At 41.2% G+C, this 18,733-nt stretch overlaps 1 protein-coding gene across 2 annotated transcripts in view; it reads left to right on the top strand.

Annotated features, from left to right (window-relative positions):
* LOC140529844 (carboxyl-terminal PDZ ligand of neuronal nitric oxide synthase protein-like) overlaps positions 1–18,733 on the top strand; it is a 381,739-nt gene that overhangs the window by 91,751 nt on the left and 271,255 nt on the right. For both annotated transcript variants that reach the window (XM_072648807.1, XM_072648806.1), the window contains exon 2: positions 7,087–7,158. In XM_072648807.1, the coding sequence (XP_072504908.1) occupies positions 7,087–7,158 (72 nt within the window). The remainder of the gene's footprint in view (positions 1–7,086; positions 7,159–18,733) is intronic.

Raw genomic sequence — 18,733 nt, 5'->3', positions numbered from 1 at the left:
GCGTTATATGGCCAGTAATAATAATAGCTAACATTTATGTAGCACGTACTATGTGCCAAGCACTGTGCCAAGTGCTTTATAAATATTATCTCATTTGATCCCCAAAATAAGCCTGGTAGATAGGTGCTATTATTATCCCTATTTTACAGATGAGGAAACCAAGGCAAACAGGCATTAAAGTGACTTATCTAGGGTCACTCAGATTATAAGTGTCTGAGGCCCATTTTGAACTCAGTCTTACTAACTTCAGGCCCTGGCACTCTATCCACATGGGTACCCTAATGAATTGGCTAATCCTCAGTTTCCTGGAAAGAGAATTGAGGATATTTCAGTTGAACTGAATTTCTGGCTCTCTGTGGACTCCCACCCACTTACCTCCCCAAGAACCAAAAATCCAGAAATGAGAGACCCTGGCCATTCCCCTCCCTTTCTGGTTTCCAGAGCAACACCCACTCCTAATTGAAACCCAGACACCTCCCAGAGCAGAGTCTCTGTTTTGTTGGGGTGGTGTTGAAGGGCAGTGAATGCATAGTTATTGGACTTTGTTCAGGGCTACCAATGAACCACCAGGAAGCCAGGGAACCCAGAAGTGCTGCCTGCCCTCCCTTTCTCGCAGAAGATTATGGATTTATAATTGGAAAGGATCCTACAAACATCAAATTCAGTCTTTTCATTTTACATATGAAGACACTGAGGCCCATAGATGTTCAGTGACTTGCTCAAGGCCACATAAGTAATAAATAGCCAAGACAGGATTGGAATCCACATCCTTTGACTTTAAAATCCAGCGCTTTCTCCACAGATTCTTAATGTTTTTTATTTGCTCGCAGCATTTCTAGTTGCAGCTTTATGGCTTGACTATATCCCCTTAGTATTTGGGGACTCACTGTCAGCTCTATCAAGTTATAAAAACTCTCCCTTATATGTTATATGTACAATTAAGCAGCGGGGGGGCACAATGCATAGGGTATAGGGCTTGGAGTAAGGAAGTCCTGAGTTCAAATGCACTTTAAAACACTTACTAGCTGGGTGACCCTGGGCAAATCATTTAATCTCTGTGCCATCTGCCCTGAAAATATAACTGGGGAATGTTTAATAGAATTAAAGATACACTACAACATAGTTTGTGGTTTCTAAGTCAACATGCTGATTGCAGGGATCAGTTTGTATTTTGAGTTTGACACCATTGGACCAGATGATCTCCAAGGTGTTCTTCAGTTTTAAATCTCATGATCCCAACATTGAGTGGGCTATCAGTCTCAATGGTCCTCACTTTACTCCTCTGTAAAATGAGAGAATTGCTTCAGATGACTTTTACTCCCCCTTCCAGATTTAAATGCATGAGGCTGTTATAGGTGAGATCTTCTCCAACTCTGATCATGAGCCACAACCTATGCCCTCTTAATAGTCATTCCTTTTTGGATGCCAGTGATACCAAGAATAGATTAAAAAGTCTGTTTCATTCTCTCTGTCCTTTCTTCCCCAATTGTTTGCTACAACTGTTCCTAAGTAATGACACCAATTTACCTTTGCAAGAAGGCAGGAGAGAGAGGGAAAGAGCTAGGGTGAGTTCCTAAAATGGATAGTTACTAACTGCTATGCCAGTGTATAGAAGGTATAGTATGCAGTCACCCTTGATCATTTCATAGTAAGGAATGGGCCCACCTTGGGAGTCACAAAGTCTGGCCTAATTAAAGTAACATCCCCCAAATCAGATCAGATCCTTGAAACTCAAGAGGAAATGCACCAGCTTAAAGCAGCCTGTGCCAGTTCCTTGACCAACTTGTCAAGTCAACAAGCATTAATTAAGTTCTTCCTATGTTCCAGGCTCTGTACTAAGCATTGGGGATTGAAAGAAAGGCAAAAAAACCCCCAAAACCCCAGACCTTGAGGGCTGGCAGATCCCTATGTTGCTGTTCTGAGTGCAGGTTTAGGATCTGTTATTTTGTGCATGTTTGCTCTCCCCAACTAGATAATAAGCTTCTTAAAGGTAGGGGCTGTGTAAATCCTCCCCCATACCTTACTGAGTAATCCGTAAACCATGCGGGTTATAAAGGATGCTAATTCTTGAATAATTGTGGCTCCCTGAAGCCTAATGACCTCATCCCAGAGGTCAGCTGGCATGCTCAGGCATTTTAAGTGCACGCCTGAACCTTTCTCACTGTAGCAAGCCTCTATGAAGATCTGATGAAGGAAGTAAGGCTGTTCAGCTCAGAGAGAAGTCTTAGAGGAGACCTGGTATCTGTCTTATGGTATTTCAAAGTCTGTCCTGTGGAAGAGAGATTAGATTTGTTCTGTTTGGCTCTAGAGGGCTTAGCTGGACCAGTAGGTAGAAACTGCCAAGAAGCAAACATGGGCTGGATGGAAGGAAATATTTCCTAACAAATAGAATGGTCCCAAAGTGGAGTGGGCTTCCTTCATTGGAGGTCTTCATGAAGAAACTGGTTGGCTACTTCTTGGGTACATTGTAGAAGAAGTTATTTTTATTGACAATAAACATTTATTAAGCACCCTACTATGGACAAGGCATTATGCTAAGCAGTGGGAATTCAAATAACAAAAATAAATTCCCCGCTCTCCAGGAACTGACCCTCTAATGGGGGAAGAAAATATACAAAAGGAAGCTGAAAAGGAGGGGCAATATGGAAAGGTCACCAAGGGGTACCTGGCACTCCATTATGATGGTCTGTGGAGTTAGAATCAAGCACAGTGACTGATGCAAAATTGAGAGTTATCTGGAAAGCTCTGAATAAGTCAGAGTCCTTTATAAAGGAAGGCTTTGGGGGATGTTTACTGCTCCCCCCTCTGGCCTTCCACTCAGAGGGAAGAAGCAGCTGTTGGTGTTGACAAGGGGTTGAATATCAAAAACTGAGTCTGTCTGCTTGGCAATGAAGGTTCAGGTGATCATCTTATCCTGGGGGCAAGTGCTCCTTGGAGTTGAGGTCAAGCAGAGCTGCTGATGGATACCCACCACCATTATGGGACTTACCATTTCTCAGACATGACTGGAAGGGGTGGTCCCTTCCTTGCGCAGATGTGTCACTGAGTCAGCCTATAACGTCCTTCCGCAACACAGGATGGATTCAAGGGACTGAATGTGTTCTCTCAGAACAGAAGAGGAAGGTATTCAAGCTTTGTTAACCTTAGAAACAGTAAAGGAATTGACAATAATTTTGTTTTTTAATTTTTTAATCCTGAGCTTAACAAACACCTAATACGATAGGCATTTCCATGTCCATAATAGAACAGAATAAAACTATACCTGAAAACTATACCTGAAGAGATAGACTTCTGAAGATGGATTTCTAAGATCTCTTTCAGATTTATGTCATAGGAGGCTATGATACTACCATTGGACTGCAAGCTCCTTGAGGGCAGGGACTTTTTTTTTTTTTTGCATCTTTTTGTATTTCCAGCACTTAATATGTGACCAGCACATAGTAGGCACTTAATAAAGATCAATTGATTGATTGATTAATGGCAGGAAGATAATAAAGTTAATATTGGATATTTCAATCTATATGTATAGTAGCACAAACAATCTTGCTTTTTTATAACTTATGTAGCATTGGTTTTTATTCACTTGGATACCCAGTTTTGATACACTGTCCTTAGAAATGAAGATAAATGTTCTCTTGATGATTATATATCCTTCAGTATTTACTGATCCTCCGCAGAATATATGACTTTTTGCTAGACAGGATGTCCAAGAACTCTAGTTACTGTATTAGACAGCTGTGCCCTAGAGGGCTGATCCCTCGATCACAGCCCTCCCTTTGCTTCTCCATCTTTATGTTTTTGCTTTTGGAATCAGTTGTGTTTGTTAGCCCTGGTGTGATGAGGTGCTGAGAATGATAGCCATTAATACCCTGAATTTGTATGCTAGCCATCTCCATGAATAAATGAGTGAATATTTGTTGAGAAGGCTGTAATAAATGAATGAGAAAGGAAGCACTGACATTACAAAGACAATTCCTGACCCCAAGGACCTGACATTCTCCTGGGGGGAGACTATACATAAGAAGGAGCAGTAGCGCCACAAGGGTATTTTGGTTTGGAAAGTTACTAGGGGGGTGAATGAACTCACTGGGGAGTAGAATGACACAACCTTTCAAGTAGCAGTGGCTGTCATGATTTGGACGTGGTTCTAGAGCTAAGAAGGGAGGATGGAGAAGATGGAAGCTTGGAGGGGGATGGAGGTGGTGTTTTGATTCCAAGTCCAGTTCTTATCAGGACACTGCACTTTATTATATAATGTTTATACTGTGACGTCTTTTCTGTTTAGCTGTGGGCCAGCCCCAAATTAGGATATTAGGAAGTATACCCTAATACTGGGGCCACTATAAAACCATCCTTCACTGAGATATGACTTCCTCCTTTTGTGGTGTAAGAGGTTGCATGGAAGTGCTTATATGTATCTTGGGGGCTTGCTGTATCTGGGCCACCTGCCCAGGTTGTTTAACGTAGACATGACAGTCCCCTCAAGCTACAACTATATCTTCTTCAGAAGTTGCTTCCTTCCTAACTTATTCTTAAGAAGTCTTCTGATCTATTTTTCCTACCCATAGGCAGCATAATATTCAAATTTCCTGATGCTTAAGAACCTAGATGCAATTTCAAATAGTTTTATTAATCTTATTTTTAAAAATAAATTTGTATTGACATTTTTGTTTTTGTACCACCTAAAATTTTCCCTCTATTCCTCTCTTCTTCCAGAAAGTCATCCCATACAATAAATAATTTTTATGAGAAAAAAAATAAGAATCCTTCTCCCCGCCATGTTTGTTGACTTTCCCCTTCCCCCATGTCAATAGTTTAGTACAAGGAAACATGGTGCATACAGGACAACAACCAAACCAGCTTTATTGAGGGGACATACTTACAATTTGAAAGGTATAGTCATAGAGAATGGTAGAAATAGATCAGATCTGCTGGGGTCCAGGTGGAATTTGGAATACTGTTGGGGTTCCAGATGGAATTTGGGGCATCCCCACCCGGGAAAGTCCAGGGGTTTTTTCTTTATAGAATTTTTATCTAGGTTTTGTAGAAGTAGTCACTGGGAGAAAGGAGTAAAGAGCCTTCATCTTCTTCATTTTGTTTTTTGTGGTTCAATCATTTTTCAGTTGTGTCTGACTCTTCATGACTCTACTTGGGGTTTTCTTAGCAGAGACACTGGAGTGGTTTGCTTTACAAACAAGAAAGCTGAGGTAAACAGGATTACATGACTTGCCCAGGATCACTCGGCTAGTAAATATCTGAGGCCAGATTCACCAGGCAGATGAGTGTGCCTGACTCCAGGCTTGCTCTACCCACTGCTCCACCTAGCTGCATTTCTTCTTAGGCTGCTCAATCCTACTTGATTCTGGACCGGGGGCCTGGTGTTGATTCATGCCAGCTGTAAGGGAGGGGCAGAGGAAGACTCCAGTGGAACTGGTTGCTAGTTGATAGTCAAAGTCCCTACTTTTGGCTTTTCCTTCTGGTCATACTCTCTGGCAGAGTGACTCAGGGGATATTTTTTGGGATAGAGAGATTACTTGGGTTCTTACAACAAGGAAGGTGTTTTCTTATATCTCTTCTTTGAGACCAAGCTTGTTCTTTTGTACTTTTGCAACACTAACTTTTGATTGTTTTGTGGTAGTTCTTTCCATTTATGTGGTTAGTCATTGTGTTTTTTCCTTGACTGCTTATTTCATTTTGCATTAGATCATATAAATTTTTCCCGGCTTCTCCTCATCGTATTTGTCCTTCCTTAATAGCACAGTAATATTTTGTTATATTTCTGTGCAATAATTTGTTTCCAAGGGTGACCTTTCCCTAGTCGATGTACGTTGTTTCCAGTTCTTTACTATCACAAAAAAAGTGCTCTGTAAGTATTTTGGTGTATGTGGAGACTTGCTTTTTATCGGTGATATATGCGAGGATAGATACTAGTAGTTGGGTCTCTGGCTCAAAGAGTACGGACATTTTAGATACTTTATTTGCATAATTCCAAATTGCTTTCCAAGATTTTCATAACTCCACCCACAATATGCTATTAATATCCTTCCAACATGGACTAATCCTGTCTTTCTGTCGATTCGGCCAGTTTACTGAATGTGAGCTGAAACCCCAGGTAGCTCTATGCATTTTGACAACCACCTAAACATAACATCTGTAGTGTACAATAAAGTATATAGAATAGGCTTTGATTATACCTTGACAAATTGCTGTCTTTAGACAATTCCCGGGACTTCTATTTCCTAATCAGTAAAATGAATGAGTTGGCATAGATCATTCCTAAGAGGCAAAAAGAGTTGTAGATTTAGGGTCAGAATCCTAAATTTGAATCCTGGAGATGCTGGGTTAGTCTGTAGACTTCATCTATGAACTAAGAGTTTGAATTACATCGTGGGGTCATAGATCATGAGCTGGAAGAGACCATCTAGTCAATGGCAGCTAGGTAGCACAGTGAATAGAGTACCTGACCTGGAGTCAGGAAGACCTGAGTTCAAATCCCACCTTTACTAGCTATGTAAGCCTGGGCAGATCACTTAACCCTGTTTGCCTCAGTTTCCTTATCTGTAAAATGAACTGGAGAAGGAAATGGCAAACTACTCCTCTGTCTTTGCCAAGAATCTTGGTCACAAAGAGTCAGACATGACTGAACAACCCCAAATTAATCTTCCCCTCTCCATTTTTCAGATGAGAAAACTGGGGCCCCAAAGCATTACGAGACTTATTTTCTCAAGGTTACACGGATTGTCACCATCAGGGGTAGGATTTTGAACCCAGGCCCTTGGACTCCAAAGTTATTGTTCTTTCCACTGTAACATAAACCACTACAATGTGTTTGACTAGTAGTGACGCAGACTTTGCTTGGGAACTTCTAATAAGGAAGAACACCATTAAGGTGCCCATTCTTCTTTGGAGCAGCTCTAAAAGTATTGGAAGGTTCTTCCTTATACAAATATCTCTTTGATTCTTCCATCTATCATTCTTCATTTTGCCCTCTTGGGCCAACCTTATCTCTCAACCTATGATTCCTTCTAGATTTCTGTGGTCATTGCCAACACTTTCTCTTAACATGTGTGTTCTTCTTCTTTGCAGTATATTGGAAGCCTGGATGTGCCAAGACCAAATAGCAGGGTAGAGATTGTGGCTGCCATGCGAAGGATACGGGTAAGTTCTGTGGAGATCAGGGGTCATGTTGGAGATGTGGAATAGGATGTTTTCTGCTAGGGTTCAACACTTTTGGCGTCTTACTTGCCCATATGTAGATGTCATCATTACATTCCAGGGAAGATAACCTCCGTGACAAATGAATCACTGTCGCTGTTAGATATGTGGAGATGGTTAAAATAGAAGTTTACTTTGTATCACTCACGTTTTCGTGATCACTCTTTGATTCAGTGGCCCAAAGAAAAGGAGATATTGCTTAAGGGTTAGGCTACAATTTGTCACTATTGCTAAGAAATTCTTCATGTGTCCTTTGTAGTAGTGGAAGAATTCATACTAGATTTGTTCCATTTCAAGATATGGGTTCATTCAAACAGCGCCTTTTCCAAAAGGAAAAGCCTTCTTAGGGACCAAGATGGATCATGAGATCCAGGCAGGTTTATACTCAATCTTTTAGAACATTTGATAACTTGAATGGAAAACACATATGGCAAAAGATGTGTTTCATTTTCATAGACCCTACCTTCAAACCATCCTATTGATGGAAATTTAACTTGTGGATAGATATTTAATTGAGTGTAAAATAGGAGAATAAGGAGACATAATTCTTCATTTTCAATCCACTGTTTTCATGCTGCCTGACAAAAGTCCTTAATTTCACACATCCTCCCTTCCTCCCTCCATTTCCAGCCAGTTTTTGGCAGTCAATATTTCACTTCTGCCACCGCTACTGCCACCCATGTCTGAAACAGACAAATGTGGTGTACCACAAGTGCACTCAGGATTTTGCCTTACCAAAGATTCATTTTTTGTTGCCCCAAAATATGTTGTGTCTAAACAGTGTGTGTGCATAGGGGCATGACTGTACAACAGAAAATCCCCAGTGAAAAATGTTCTGCCTGCTCTTCATCTTGTTGGAGCTCTTTTTTTCATCTTTATCCTCTTGGGTGTCTCCTAATTTTCTTTCAGGACTTTCTGCTTCTTTGGAGGTGTTTCCATTGCTATTTTTGAGGGGGGATATTGAAAGGGCAGGCTTTCCTTCACCATTTTCTTGGGAGTCTGAGGTTTTTTTTATTTTCTGGACTTGCTTTTTCAAGGTTCCAAGGAACTTGCAGAGATGTGTTCAGTGCTCCACAAAGAATGGACTCAGTGAAATTACTATTCCTTTCCACTTATTCAAAGAATCAGTATTTTTTTTGCCAAAATGTTAGAAGGTCTTTCCCAATTCCTAATAGCCTATGGCACTATTTCCTGATCCTCCACATTTGACACGATGCTGTACTTCCTTCCTACCGTTCATTGTTCATCAGATGTCAGCAAGCTGTTCAGTGAGAACTGAATGATTGCCATTTCTCCTGCCGCCCACTCTTTTTTTCTCATGGTGATCAGGAAGGTCACACAGAGGTCAGAAGAAGTGATGCAAAGACATTCTCAAGATCTCTGTGCTGAATTTTAGAATCACTTGGGAGACATGGGAGATACTGGTACAGGATTGCCCAGCACAGTGCACCTACATCAAAGAAGCTGCTGTATTTCTGAGTAAAGCAGAATTTCAGTAGCTCAAAGGATACATGGGATGCATCAGTTTAGAGCCGTCTTCACTCCAAATGTTCACATGGACCAGTTGTGCTTGAACTGTGGTAGAATCTTCTGAGATCATATTGGTCTGCTTAGCCAGTCAGACACACTATACCTTGACCCCGTGATAGTGATTTTGTTTTGGTCCTCTTCAAGAACAAAGGACAACAACCAACCAACCAACCAACCAACCAACCAACCAACCAACCAACCCTTTCCTTCTAATGAGTGCTTGGAGCTCCTTTCAATTGAAAGCCCAGATACTTGGGAGTCCTTGAACAAGCCAGAATTCATCGCTGCTTGCGTTCTTAATGCCCTCAGTAAAGTAGCAAGTATTCCAGGGTTTGTTATATGACAGAGTATGGCCAAGGGAATCTGGGCAGTAGTTCTTTAAGTCATTCTGGCCTTGCATTGGACACTAGTGAAGCTTTGTCACCCAATGGAAATAGGTAGCATTAGTTTTTAAAAATGATTTTAAAATTCTTGTGTAACAATCATTTTCACAATACAATGATGAATTATTTTCTCTGATCAGACCATGTACTTTAGTCATCATTCATTTACTCCTCCTTTTTCTGGGCTTCTTGGAAGCCCAGACAGAACCTAGAAGATAAGGAAAATAGATGGTAAGGTGGGGAAGGGAAGCAAATAAGCATTTATTAAGCTCCTACTGTGTGCCAGGACCTGTGCAAAGCATTTCTACGGATCTTATCTCATTTGAACCTCCCAACAACCCTGAGAGGTAGGTGCTGTTATTATCCCCATTTTACAGTTGAGGAACCTGAAGCAGACAGAGGTAAGTGACTTGACCAGGGTCACATAGCTAGTTAGTATCTGAGGCTATATTTGAATTGAGTTCTTCCTGACTCCAGACCTAGAGCTCTATCTACCATGGCATCTAGATGTGACTTATCTACCATGGAATCTAGATGTCACTTATCTACCACTGTCTAAGTGCCTTATATTGGTAAGATGTCATCAGTGCATTACATTGCCAAGTCCAGATGAATTCCCTCCTAGTGTCCTTCGGGAATTGGCAGATGTGACTGAACCATGATCAGTTTTTTCTGAAAGATACTGGAGAACAAGAGAGGTACTGATGGATCAGAATAATACAAATGTTCTCATTTTATGAAAAGTCTAGAAAAAGGTGGATTCTACAAACTGCAGATGATGGTATTTGTATCTTTAGTATGAGGATAGTAATAGAGTGCCTGGCACATAATAAGCTCTTAATAAATGCTTAATGATTGATTTGATTGATAATGAACTGAAATTCTATTTCTAGAAAACTCCTAGGACAAATTATTAGAAGGTATAGGTTGTGAGCACTTAGAAAGGGAAGCAGCGATCATCTGAGAACAAGAAGACATGCCAAATGAACCTGATTTCTTTTTTTCACAGGTCATGGCGGTCATGCACTGTATAATGTTATGCATAACGTATATATACAAATTATATATAAGTATACTTTGATTTCAACGAAGCATTTGATTAACTTCCCCATGCTATTTTTGGGGATGATGGAGAAATGTGGGGTTAGGCAGCCCCATCTTTCCACATCCAGGCCAGCTACATAGTCAGGCAGTAAACACTTATTAAGTTCCTTCTCTGTGGAAGGTATGCTGCTAAGTGTTGAGGATAAAAATGTGAAAAAGAAAGGCATTTTCTGCCTTTAAGAAGTTTGGAGTCTAATGGGGGAAAACAACATAAAAAAGGAAGCTGGAAAGGCTTTTTCCAGGGGAGGGAGGGAAGGTACCTGGTATAGGGAGGGGTATGCTGGAGAAATCCCAAGGAATGGGATTTCAGATGGATAGGAAATAAAGAGCTGGTTGGCCTGAGCACCCCGATTAAATGGAGGTTTTCAGAGGAGCTCTCTGCTTTCTACCTTCCTTTTGGACAGGTACCAGGGATAGAGGGGCCTGATAAGTGTGAGTACCAAAGCTGATATTTGGGTAATGTCCAAAAGAATCCAAAGTCCAAAGAAATACCAGTGGGCTTGTTAGGGTAGGAAGCTTGAGCTGTCCTCTGCTGGCCTTGGGAGTGTGGATTAATGTGGGAATGCTGGCTTTCCATGCTGAAATCACCTGCCTTCCAAGATCACTCCTGTGTACCATCTCCAGCTGTTCCTTTCCTTTTGTGATCCACTCCCAGTTCTTAATGAGTTGCTTATGAAATCAGAAAGAAATGAATTGGCGAAAATGCTGTTTGGTTTGGCTGCCACCACTGATGGCAAGGGCCCCAAATTGGAACTTCTGTTGTTAATGCCCTGGGCAGCATCACTCACTCGCTCATAGGTCCAGGTGACAGCTCCATCCTTATCTCCATCTCTGTTTTCTCATACCAAAGCTTTCAGAGCCTGAGTCAGCTAAAATTATGATTGCTCAGAACTTAGAAACTGACCAAACAGCATCGTTTTTGCCCTGGATGCTGGGGCTAAGTGGATTATTTTCAGTGACTGCAGTCCCAAGATTACTGGATACCCTGTGAAGTCAGATAAGCTTAGGCAGAGGAGTTGAGGCTCAGGAGATAAGTTTGTGATAACAATCACTCTGCCTGGCATTTGTATAATGATTTATATACTCTTCAAAGCACTTTCATATGCCCTTAGCTAAATTTACTCTTCAACCCTGGGAGAGAGGGTAGGCAGCTATAATTATCCCCATTTTAGAGCTAGGGAAACTGAGTTTTGGAGAGCTTTAGAGGTTTGCCAGAGAACTAATTAGTTGCTTTTATTACTTATAACATTATACTCTGCTTTTTGCTACTTGAACTTAGCTGTACTGTATTGTTTTTACCTTTTTCTACCTTTTTCTCCCATTTCACTATTCTCTCATCTTCTCACTTCCTTTTCTATTGTTATCTTTTATGTAGAGTGTACTAAAAAAAATCAACAACCCCAAATCCAAACTTTGAATGACTCTATGTGGCCTGCAGAATGAAGTCCCAAATCCTTAGCCAGGTGTTCAAGGCGTTGCATGAATCTACCTTCCCAGTCCTATCTCCCACAAACCTTCCAATGCTAGCCCCAGCCAAAACTTTCTTGCTCAACTATCCCCAGGACACAGCTTTTCTGCTTTTCTAATCTCTGCACCTTTGCCCATGCTGTTCCCTCTGCTTGGATTTCTCTTCCCCTACTTTTTTCATCTATTTAATTGCTTCTCATTTTTCAAAAGGTGAGCTCACATTAAAATTCTGTGAAGGCTTTCTTTACCCCTCCCCCCTACTCACAGCAATTTTTCCTTCCTCTATTGTTTAAACAAAAATCTCTATTTATTTTGTATTTAACTGTTAACACCAGGTAGAAACACACACACACACACACCTATTTTCATTGAAGAGAATGTGCCCCTACCCTCTCACCACAACTTGTTCTGTCACTTTTTCCATTGTGTCTGACCCTTGGTGACCCATTTTGGATTTTTGGCAAAGATGCTGGAGTGGTTTACCATTTCCTTCTCCAGCTTATTTTGTAGATGAAGAAACTGAGGCAAACAGGGTTAAGTGACTTCTGAAGAGTCACACAGCTAGTAAGTATCTGAAGCTGGATTTGAACTCGGGTGTTTCTTGACTCCAGGCCTGGTGCTCTATCTACTTTACCTCCTAGTTGCCCCACTCAGTACGACGCTTGTACATGAGAGGTGCTGAATAAACATTTCGTGAATGATTTAGATCATTTGAAGAGAGCCCCCTCTCATCTTCATCTTGCATCTTTCAGTCATCTTGCCCAACTATCTCTTCTTTCACTCCAGTCTTGGATGAAGAAGTGGCCCCTTTTCCTCTCCAAGGTAAACCCTTCCTTTGCCTTTCTTTATTTTTCTATCATTTAGCACAGTGCCTGACATATAGTAAATGATTAATAAATGCTCATTGTTTGTTGACTGGCTGTCACCAGTAACATGCTATCCAGGATGTTGTTTTAGGCTCACTTCTCAACTGGGAGCTTTCCATCCATATGAGTCACCAGATGAGGCTTATAGGATCATGGGGTTCAGAGCCGGAAGGGAACCTTGGTCTAAATTTGAGCACCTAAGACCTTTTTATAGATGAGGAAAATGAGACCCCAGAAGTTAAATGTCTTGCTTAAGATCAGATATGTAGTAGAAAGTAAATTGTGTGTTTGTTCTTCGTTGCCAAAGAAGGCCATGCCATCAGAGAAATGGTGACATGGCTTGCACTTGACTTTGTTTTGAATGAGTGAGGGCTGTGCAGGTCACCAGCATCACTTCTCCTCTAAAGCCATCTGAATCCAGTGTCCAGATATTCATCAGGATGACTGGAGCTGACCCAGAATGAGGCAATTGGGGTTAAGTGACTTGCCCAAGGTCACACAGCTAGTGAGTGTCAAGTGACTGAGGTGAGATTTGAACTCAGGTCCTTCTGACTCCTGCACTGGTGCTCTATCCACTGCACCACCTAGCTGCCCCAGTAAGTAAATTGACATAGGGTTCTTACTCATGTTTCCTAACTCAAAATCAGGGATTCTTTATCTGGGGACTGTGAATGTTTTTTTAAACACTTTTTAATGATTATATTTCAATATAATTGGCTTCCTTTGTAATGTGTGCATTTTATTTTATGAATTTAAAAATATTGTTCTGAGATGGAGTCCCTAGGCTTTATCAGAGTGCCAGAGGGGTCCAGGATACAAAATTATTTAAGAATTTCTACTCTAAATCTAGGGCTTTTCCCCTTATGTTATTTTGTGTCCCATGAGGCATCTGTGGAAAATTTTCTGCTTTCTTATCCCCCTCCTCCCACCTTTATCCCTCAGATGTAATTTTTTTCCTTGGAATTTCTGATTGTTGAATTTTTTCCTTTGCACTCTTAAAGATTTTTCTCCCTGTGACATTTACTTCCTTATGTGCTGGTCCTTTAAATAGAAAGGATTTCCTTTTCAAGTAAAGAATCTTTGAATCAGAATGATTAAATATGAAATACATGTTTTAGGCCATGTCTCAGGAGATTGGAAGAGGAATCCTCTTCCCAGCCCCCTCCCAACACAGGTGGTTCCTGGCCTGACTGAGTGCTCAATGGTAGATGTTACCTGTACTGGCAGACCAAACCATGCTTCTGGCTGGGGTTCATTTTACATCCATGTGCAGGCTTTGCTGGAGAGGGTCTTGGTTCATTTAGTGGTGAATTGGATCTGTGTTGGTTGATTTTCTTCTTCATGGTCAAATTCCTTCACTATCTTCTTCTTTCCCATTTATAAGATAAAGGAGCATGTTACCCTCTGGTGACCTATCTTGCCAGGGAAGCTGAGGGAGTTCCTGTCTCTGTGCCAAGCCCTCAATGGTGTCCTCTTTTAGGACCCTGGTGATGAGACCTGGCTTGAATTCAGGAAGGGTTATACTGCTGACAAGGACATCTGTGTATAGGGCTGTTTATGGTAGAGACAAAAGGGAGTAACAGCTCATGGCCACGGGGCCAACTCCTGAATCAGAAGTAGAAAAGATGAGGAGAAGGGAGGAGCAAAGAGCTAGACCCTTTCTCCTAGGATTCCCTCCCTCTTGGTGCTGAATCTCCATTACGGGAAGGTGCTCAGCATGAACTCCCCTCCTGCCACTCTATGAAGGTAGAACCTGGAAAAAGAGAGGTCAAAAGAAACTTCTCCAAAGTAAACCCTAAGAAGATCTTCATGGCTTAGAAAAGTATTGGAAGGAATGGTGGTGAAGTGGATAGCGTGCTGAGTCTAGAATCAGGAAGACCTGAGTTCAAAAATGGCCTCACACACTTCCTAGCAATTTTATCATCTGTAAAATGGGGATGATAAATAGTAGCACCAATGTTCAAGGGTTGTTGTATCAAGTGAGAGAATAGTTACAAAGCGTTCAATACTGTGACTGGTACGTTGTTGTTGTTCAGTATTTAGTTGTACCTGACTCCATGGGACCCCCCTGGATGAGTCCATGGGATTGTCTTGGCAAAGACTGGCATGGTTTGCCATTTCCTGCTCCAGTATGTCCCCATTTTACAGATGGTGAACTGAGGCAAATGGGAGTAAAGTGACTTGCCCATGATCACACAACTTGCAAGTGTCTGAGGCCAATCAGGTCTTCCTGACTGTAGCCCCCTGCTCTATCCGCTGTACCACCCAGCTGCCTCTTGGAAGTATTATATAAATGTTTGTTATTATTATTATCATTTGGTAAGTGGAACTGATCTCAGTTCCTTTCTGTATAAGTCTTAAGATGTCATAGCTGTGGAATTCTTGGAGTGGTTGCAGGTCAAGATAAGCTGGATGGATTGAGGCTCTGAGTGAGTCCATTAGAGTTTGAGATTTAGCTGCAGTTGATTAGGGTAGGCCTTCTGAGAACAGGGTTACCTGTTGTTCTAATTGGAGGGGGCACTGGGCAGAATCTCATACCCCAAAGTATTAATACCACTTCCCATCATTCTATCTGTAGATCTTTTTCCTTTTGGTCTAGAAGATAGGTTTTGGTCTTCCAGGGTCTCCTGTTAAAAAGCAAATGTCCCAACTGGTCGCCATCTTAGTTAACAGTATCAACTAGGCTTCACTTTCCTCATCTTTAAAGTGAAAGGGCAGCAAAAGAAAGAAAACTGCATTTGGAATAAAGGGCATTGTTTCAAATCTCACTTCTGCTATCTCTGTGACCTTGGGTAAGTCACTTAACTTTCCTAGGTCTCAGTTTCTTCAATTGTAATATGAGAAGTTTTGACTAGATGCTTTTTTCAGGTTTCTTCCAAGCTATAAATCTATGATTCTGTGGTCTGGGTTTAAATCTGGCCTATTTAGTACGTGTGTGACCTTGGGTCAACTCACCTTTCTGGGTCACAGCTTCTTTATCTGTGATCTTGGATGAACTCAAAGGCCTCATTTAGTTCTGACAGGCTGTGATTCTGTGATTATACTTGATAGCATGCTGAGAGTAAGACCCTGCTGAAGTGGGACAGAGGAAATGCTTTAGGGGAGAGAGAGGTTGGTACTAACAGAAGGGAGGAAAAGGGCACTGATGAGGTGGGAGTGTTTCAAAGCCAGGCTTGTCCTAGTTTACAGTTGTTTCCAGGGCAAGGCTCAGAAGGCTGTGGGCTGTTGCATAGGCCATGGCACTATAGGTCTTCTAGGAATTGTCCCTTTCTCCTTTGTGAGAACACTAAACCCCACTCCAAAAGAAGTAGGTGGCTCTGCTGTCTCCAAAATTACCAGTGATCTCAGATGATCTAACATCTTTTTCTCGATTCTTATCCTTGAATTCTTTATAGCCATTGATGCTGTCCATTACCCACTTTTGCTATTTTCTTCCCTGCAGCCTTTGGTGATCTTAGTCTCTCCTGGGCCTCCTCCTACCTCACTGATTACTAACAGTCCTTTGCTGAATCTTCATCCAGCTCATGCCTCCTAACTGAGGGCGTCCCCGAGTTCTATCCTGGACCCTGTTTTCATTTCCCTGTTTAATCTTTCCCATGGTGATCTTGTTGGCTCTTTTGGATTCATTTATCTCTATGCAAATGATTCTCAGATCTATTTATCCTACACTAAACTCTTTCTTAAATCCTCCAGTGTCACATCTCCAAGTTCTTCTTGGACTTCTCAAACTGAATGTCCTGTAGATATCTTAAATCCAATATGGACAAAGCTGAAATGATCATCTTTCCCCCCCAAATCTTCCCCTCTTCCAAACTTATTTTTTTACTGTTGAGAGTAGTACCATCATCTCATTCACCCAGACTTATGAACTAGGTGTCAACTTTAAGTCTTTGACCTCTCATCACCCCTTTCTCCTATAATCAATCAGTTGTCAAGGCCTTTTGTTCTTGCTTTCATAACTTGAATTGTATATGCCTGCTCCCTCCTTTGACCCCACCCATTCTGGTCCAGGCTGATACTGCTTCATGCATAGCTAGGCTATTGCAGTCACTAGTTGATTGGTTTCTCTGCCTTATGTCTCTCCTTACTCCCCACTCCCTTCAGCTGTCAAATTGTTATTCCTAAAGCACACATTTGACCATGTCACCCCACCATTTCCCCATTCAGTCAACTCCAGTGGTTCACTATGGCCTCCAAGATCAAATATAAAATCCTGGTTGGCTTCCAGAGTCTTTCGTAACCTGGCTCCTTTCTACTCTTTACAATTTCTTACATCTTAGTCTCTTCCCTCCACATACTCAATGACTCAATGACATTAGCAAATTCGTTATTCCTTGCACAAGACAGTCTGCCTCCTGACTAAATTTTCATTGGCTGTGCCTGATGCCTGGAACACTCTCCCTTTTCATTTCTGTATCTCCTGGCTTCCTTGAGCCTCGGCAAAAATCCCACCTTCTTCAGGAAGCCTTTCCCAGCCCTTCTTAAGGCTACAACCTCCCCTGAGATAACCTCCAATTTATCTTGTATGTAGTTTGTTTGTACAGAGTTGTTTGCATATTGTCTTCCCCATTAGTATGTGAGTTCCTTGAGGGCAGAATGCCTGGCACATAGTAGGAAGTCAATAACTTCTTGTTGAAGTTGGTCAAATGAGAAGGGCTTTGATGGGCTGACCTCTTTGGAGTAACCACAAATGTTTTAATGGCAAATGGTCAGATTTCTGGCTGTTTAAAAAGTACAGGGATAGATTCCTGTGGTAGAATTGCAAGGACCATCTGGAGGTGGAGCTCATTAACAGAACATGATGTAGTCTCTGATGGAAAGAGATATTTTTGAAAGCCAGATGGCACTCAGAAGGAGATTTAAATCCTCATTTATGGCTCCTCTGGCTATGTAAAAGGTGAACCCTCTGCCACCAAGTAAACAGCTTTTATAGCTGTTCAGCCTGGGATCAGAGTTTCCTGTGTAAAGAGTGACTGAGGCTCTCCAATGTAGGTAGAAAGGTGGCCTTCTCGTCCCTTGGATGGAAGAGAAGGGTGGAAGGTAGCTGGACTCAGCACCTTGTGAGTCTTCTCTTTCTTGGCCATACTTCCCTTGGAAAATTGTGAGTGTTTCTTAAAATGTCTCTTGGAATAGTCAAAGAAGTTTTCCTGCTTGTGGGACTCAGCCCTGTTGGCCGGTCCAGTTAGGACTGACTTTGCTGGCAGGGGTGGGTGGATCATGCTGAAGCTTTGCCTAAGGCCCGATAGTCACTACCTGCACTCTGTACATGCCGCGCAGGCTCTCCCAGCCACAGCTCTAAGTTACACCTACCCTCCAGAGCATCAGTCTCCTGTATCTCCCCCAGTTCCTGTTTCTCCTCCTTCCAGACTCTGCTCCCTCCATAGATCCTTCCCTGACTCTCCTCTGCCAGTCAATCCGTTAATAAAAATAATAGTAAACATTTATATAGCACCTGCTGTATGCAAGTTACTGTGCCAAGCACTTTACTAAGATTATCTCATTTGATCCCTGTAACAACTCTGGAAGGTGGGTATTATTATGACCCTCATTTTACAAATGAGGAAACTGAGACAAACAGGGTCATGTAGTTAGCAAGTGTCTGAGGCTGCATTTGAACTCAGGTCTTCCTGACTCCAGGCTCTCTCCACAGTATCATGTAGCTGCCATCTTTCAGCCTTTTTCTTTTTTCTATCTTCATGGCTTTTCCTGGTCCTCCTCTTAATGCTAGTGCCTTCCCTCTGAGATTATCTCTGATACGTAGATACATTGATGTATGTCTATGTCAGTATATCTATGTGTGTATATGTATCTGTGTATGTGAATATGTACCATATAATATATAACATTATACTGTTATTAATATATAGTATAATAATATATATTTGCATTTTATATGCACTTGTACATATAGACATATTTATATATGAATGTATATGTATATATCTTTAATGGTATGTGTATTTATATTTATTTAATTGGTTTATTATATATAATATATTTTTTATTATATTAAAATTTATTCTATTATGTACTTTATTATATATTGCAATTCATTTTATATTACAAATACTCCATATACTCTATATAATAAGTATTTGTATTGTTTTTATGTAGCTATTTACTATATAATATGTCTTTGTCCTATCTGTATGTAGTTTTTCTTTCCCT

The sequence above is a fragment of the Notamacropus eugenii genome, chromosome 2 (genome assembly GCF_028372415.1).
Source record: "Notamacropus eugenii isolate mMacEug1 chromosome 2, mMacEug1.pri_v2, whole genome shotgun sequence".
Classification (NCBI taxonomy): domain Eukaryota; kingdom Metazoa; phylum Chordata; class Mammalia; order Diprotodontia; family Macropodidae; genus Notamacropus; species Notamacropus eugenii.
Note: the sequence above shows the minus strand (reverse complement) of the source record. Positions and strands in the feature narration are given on the sequence as shown.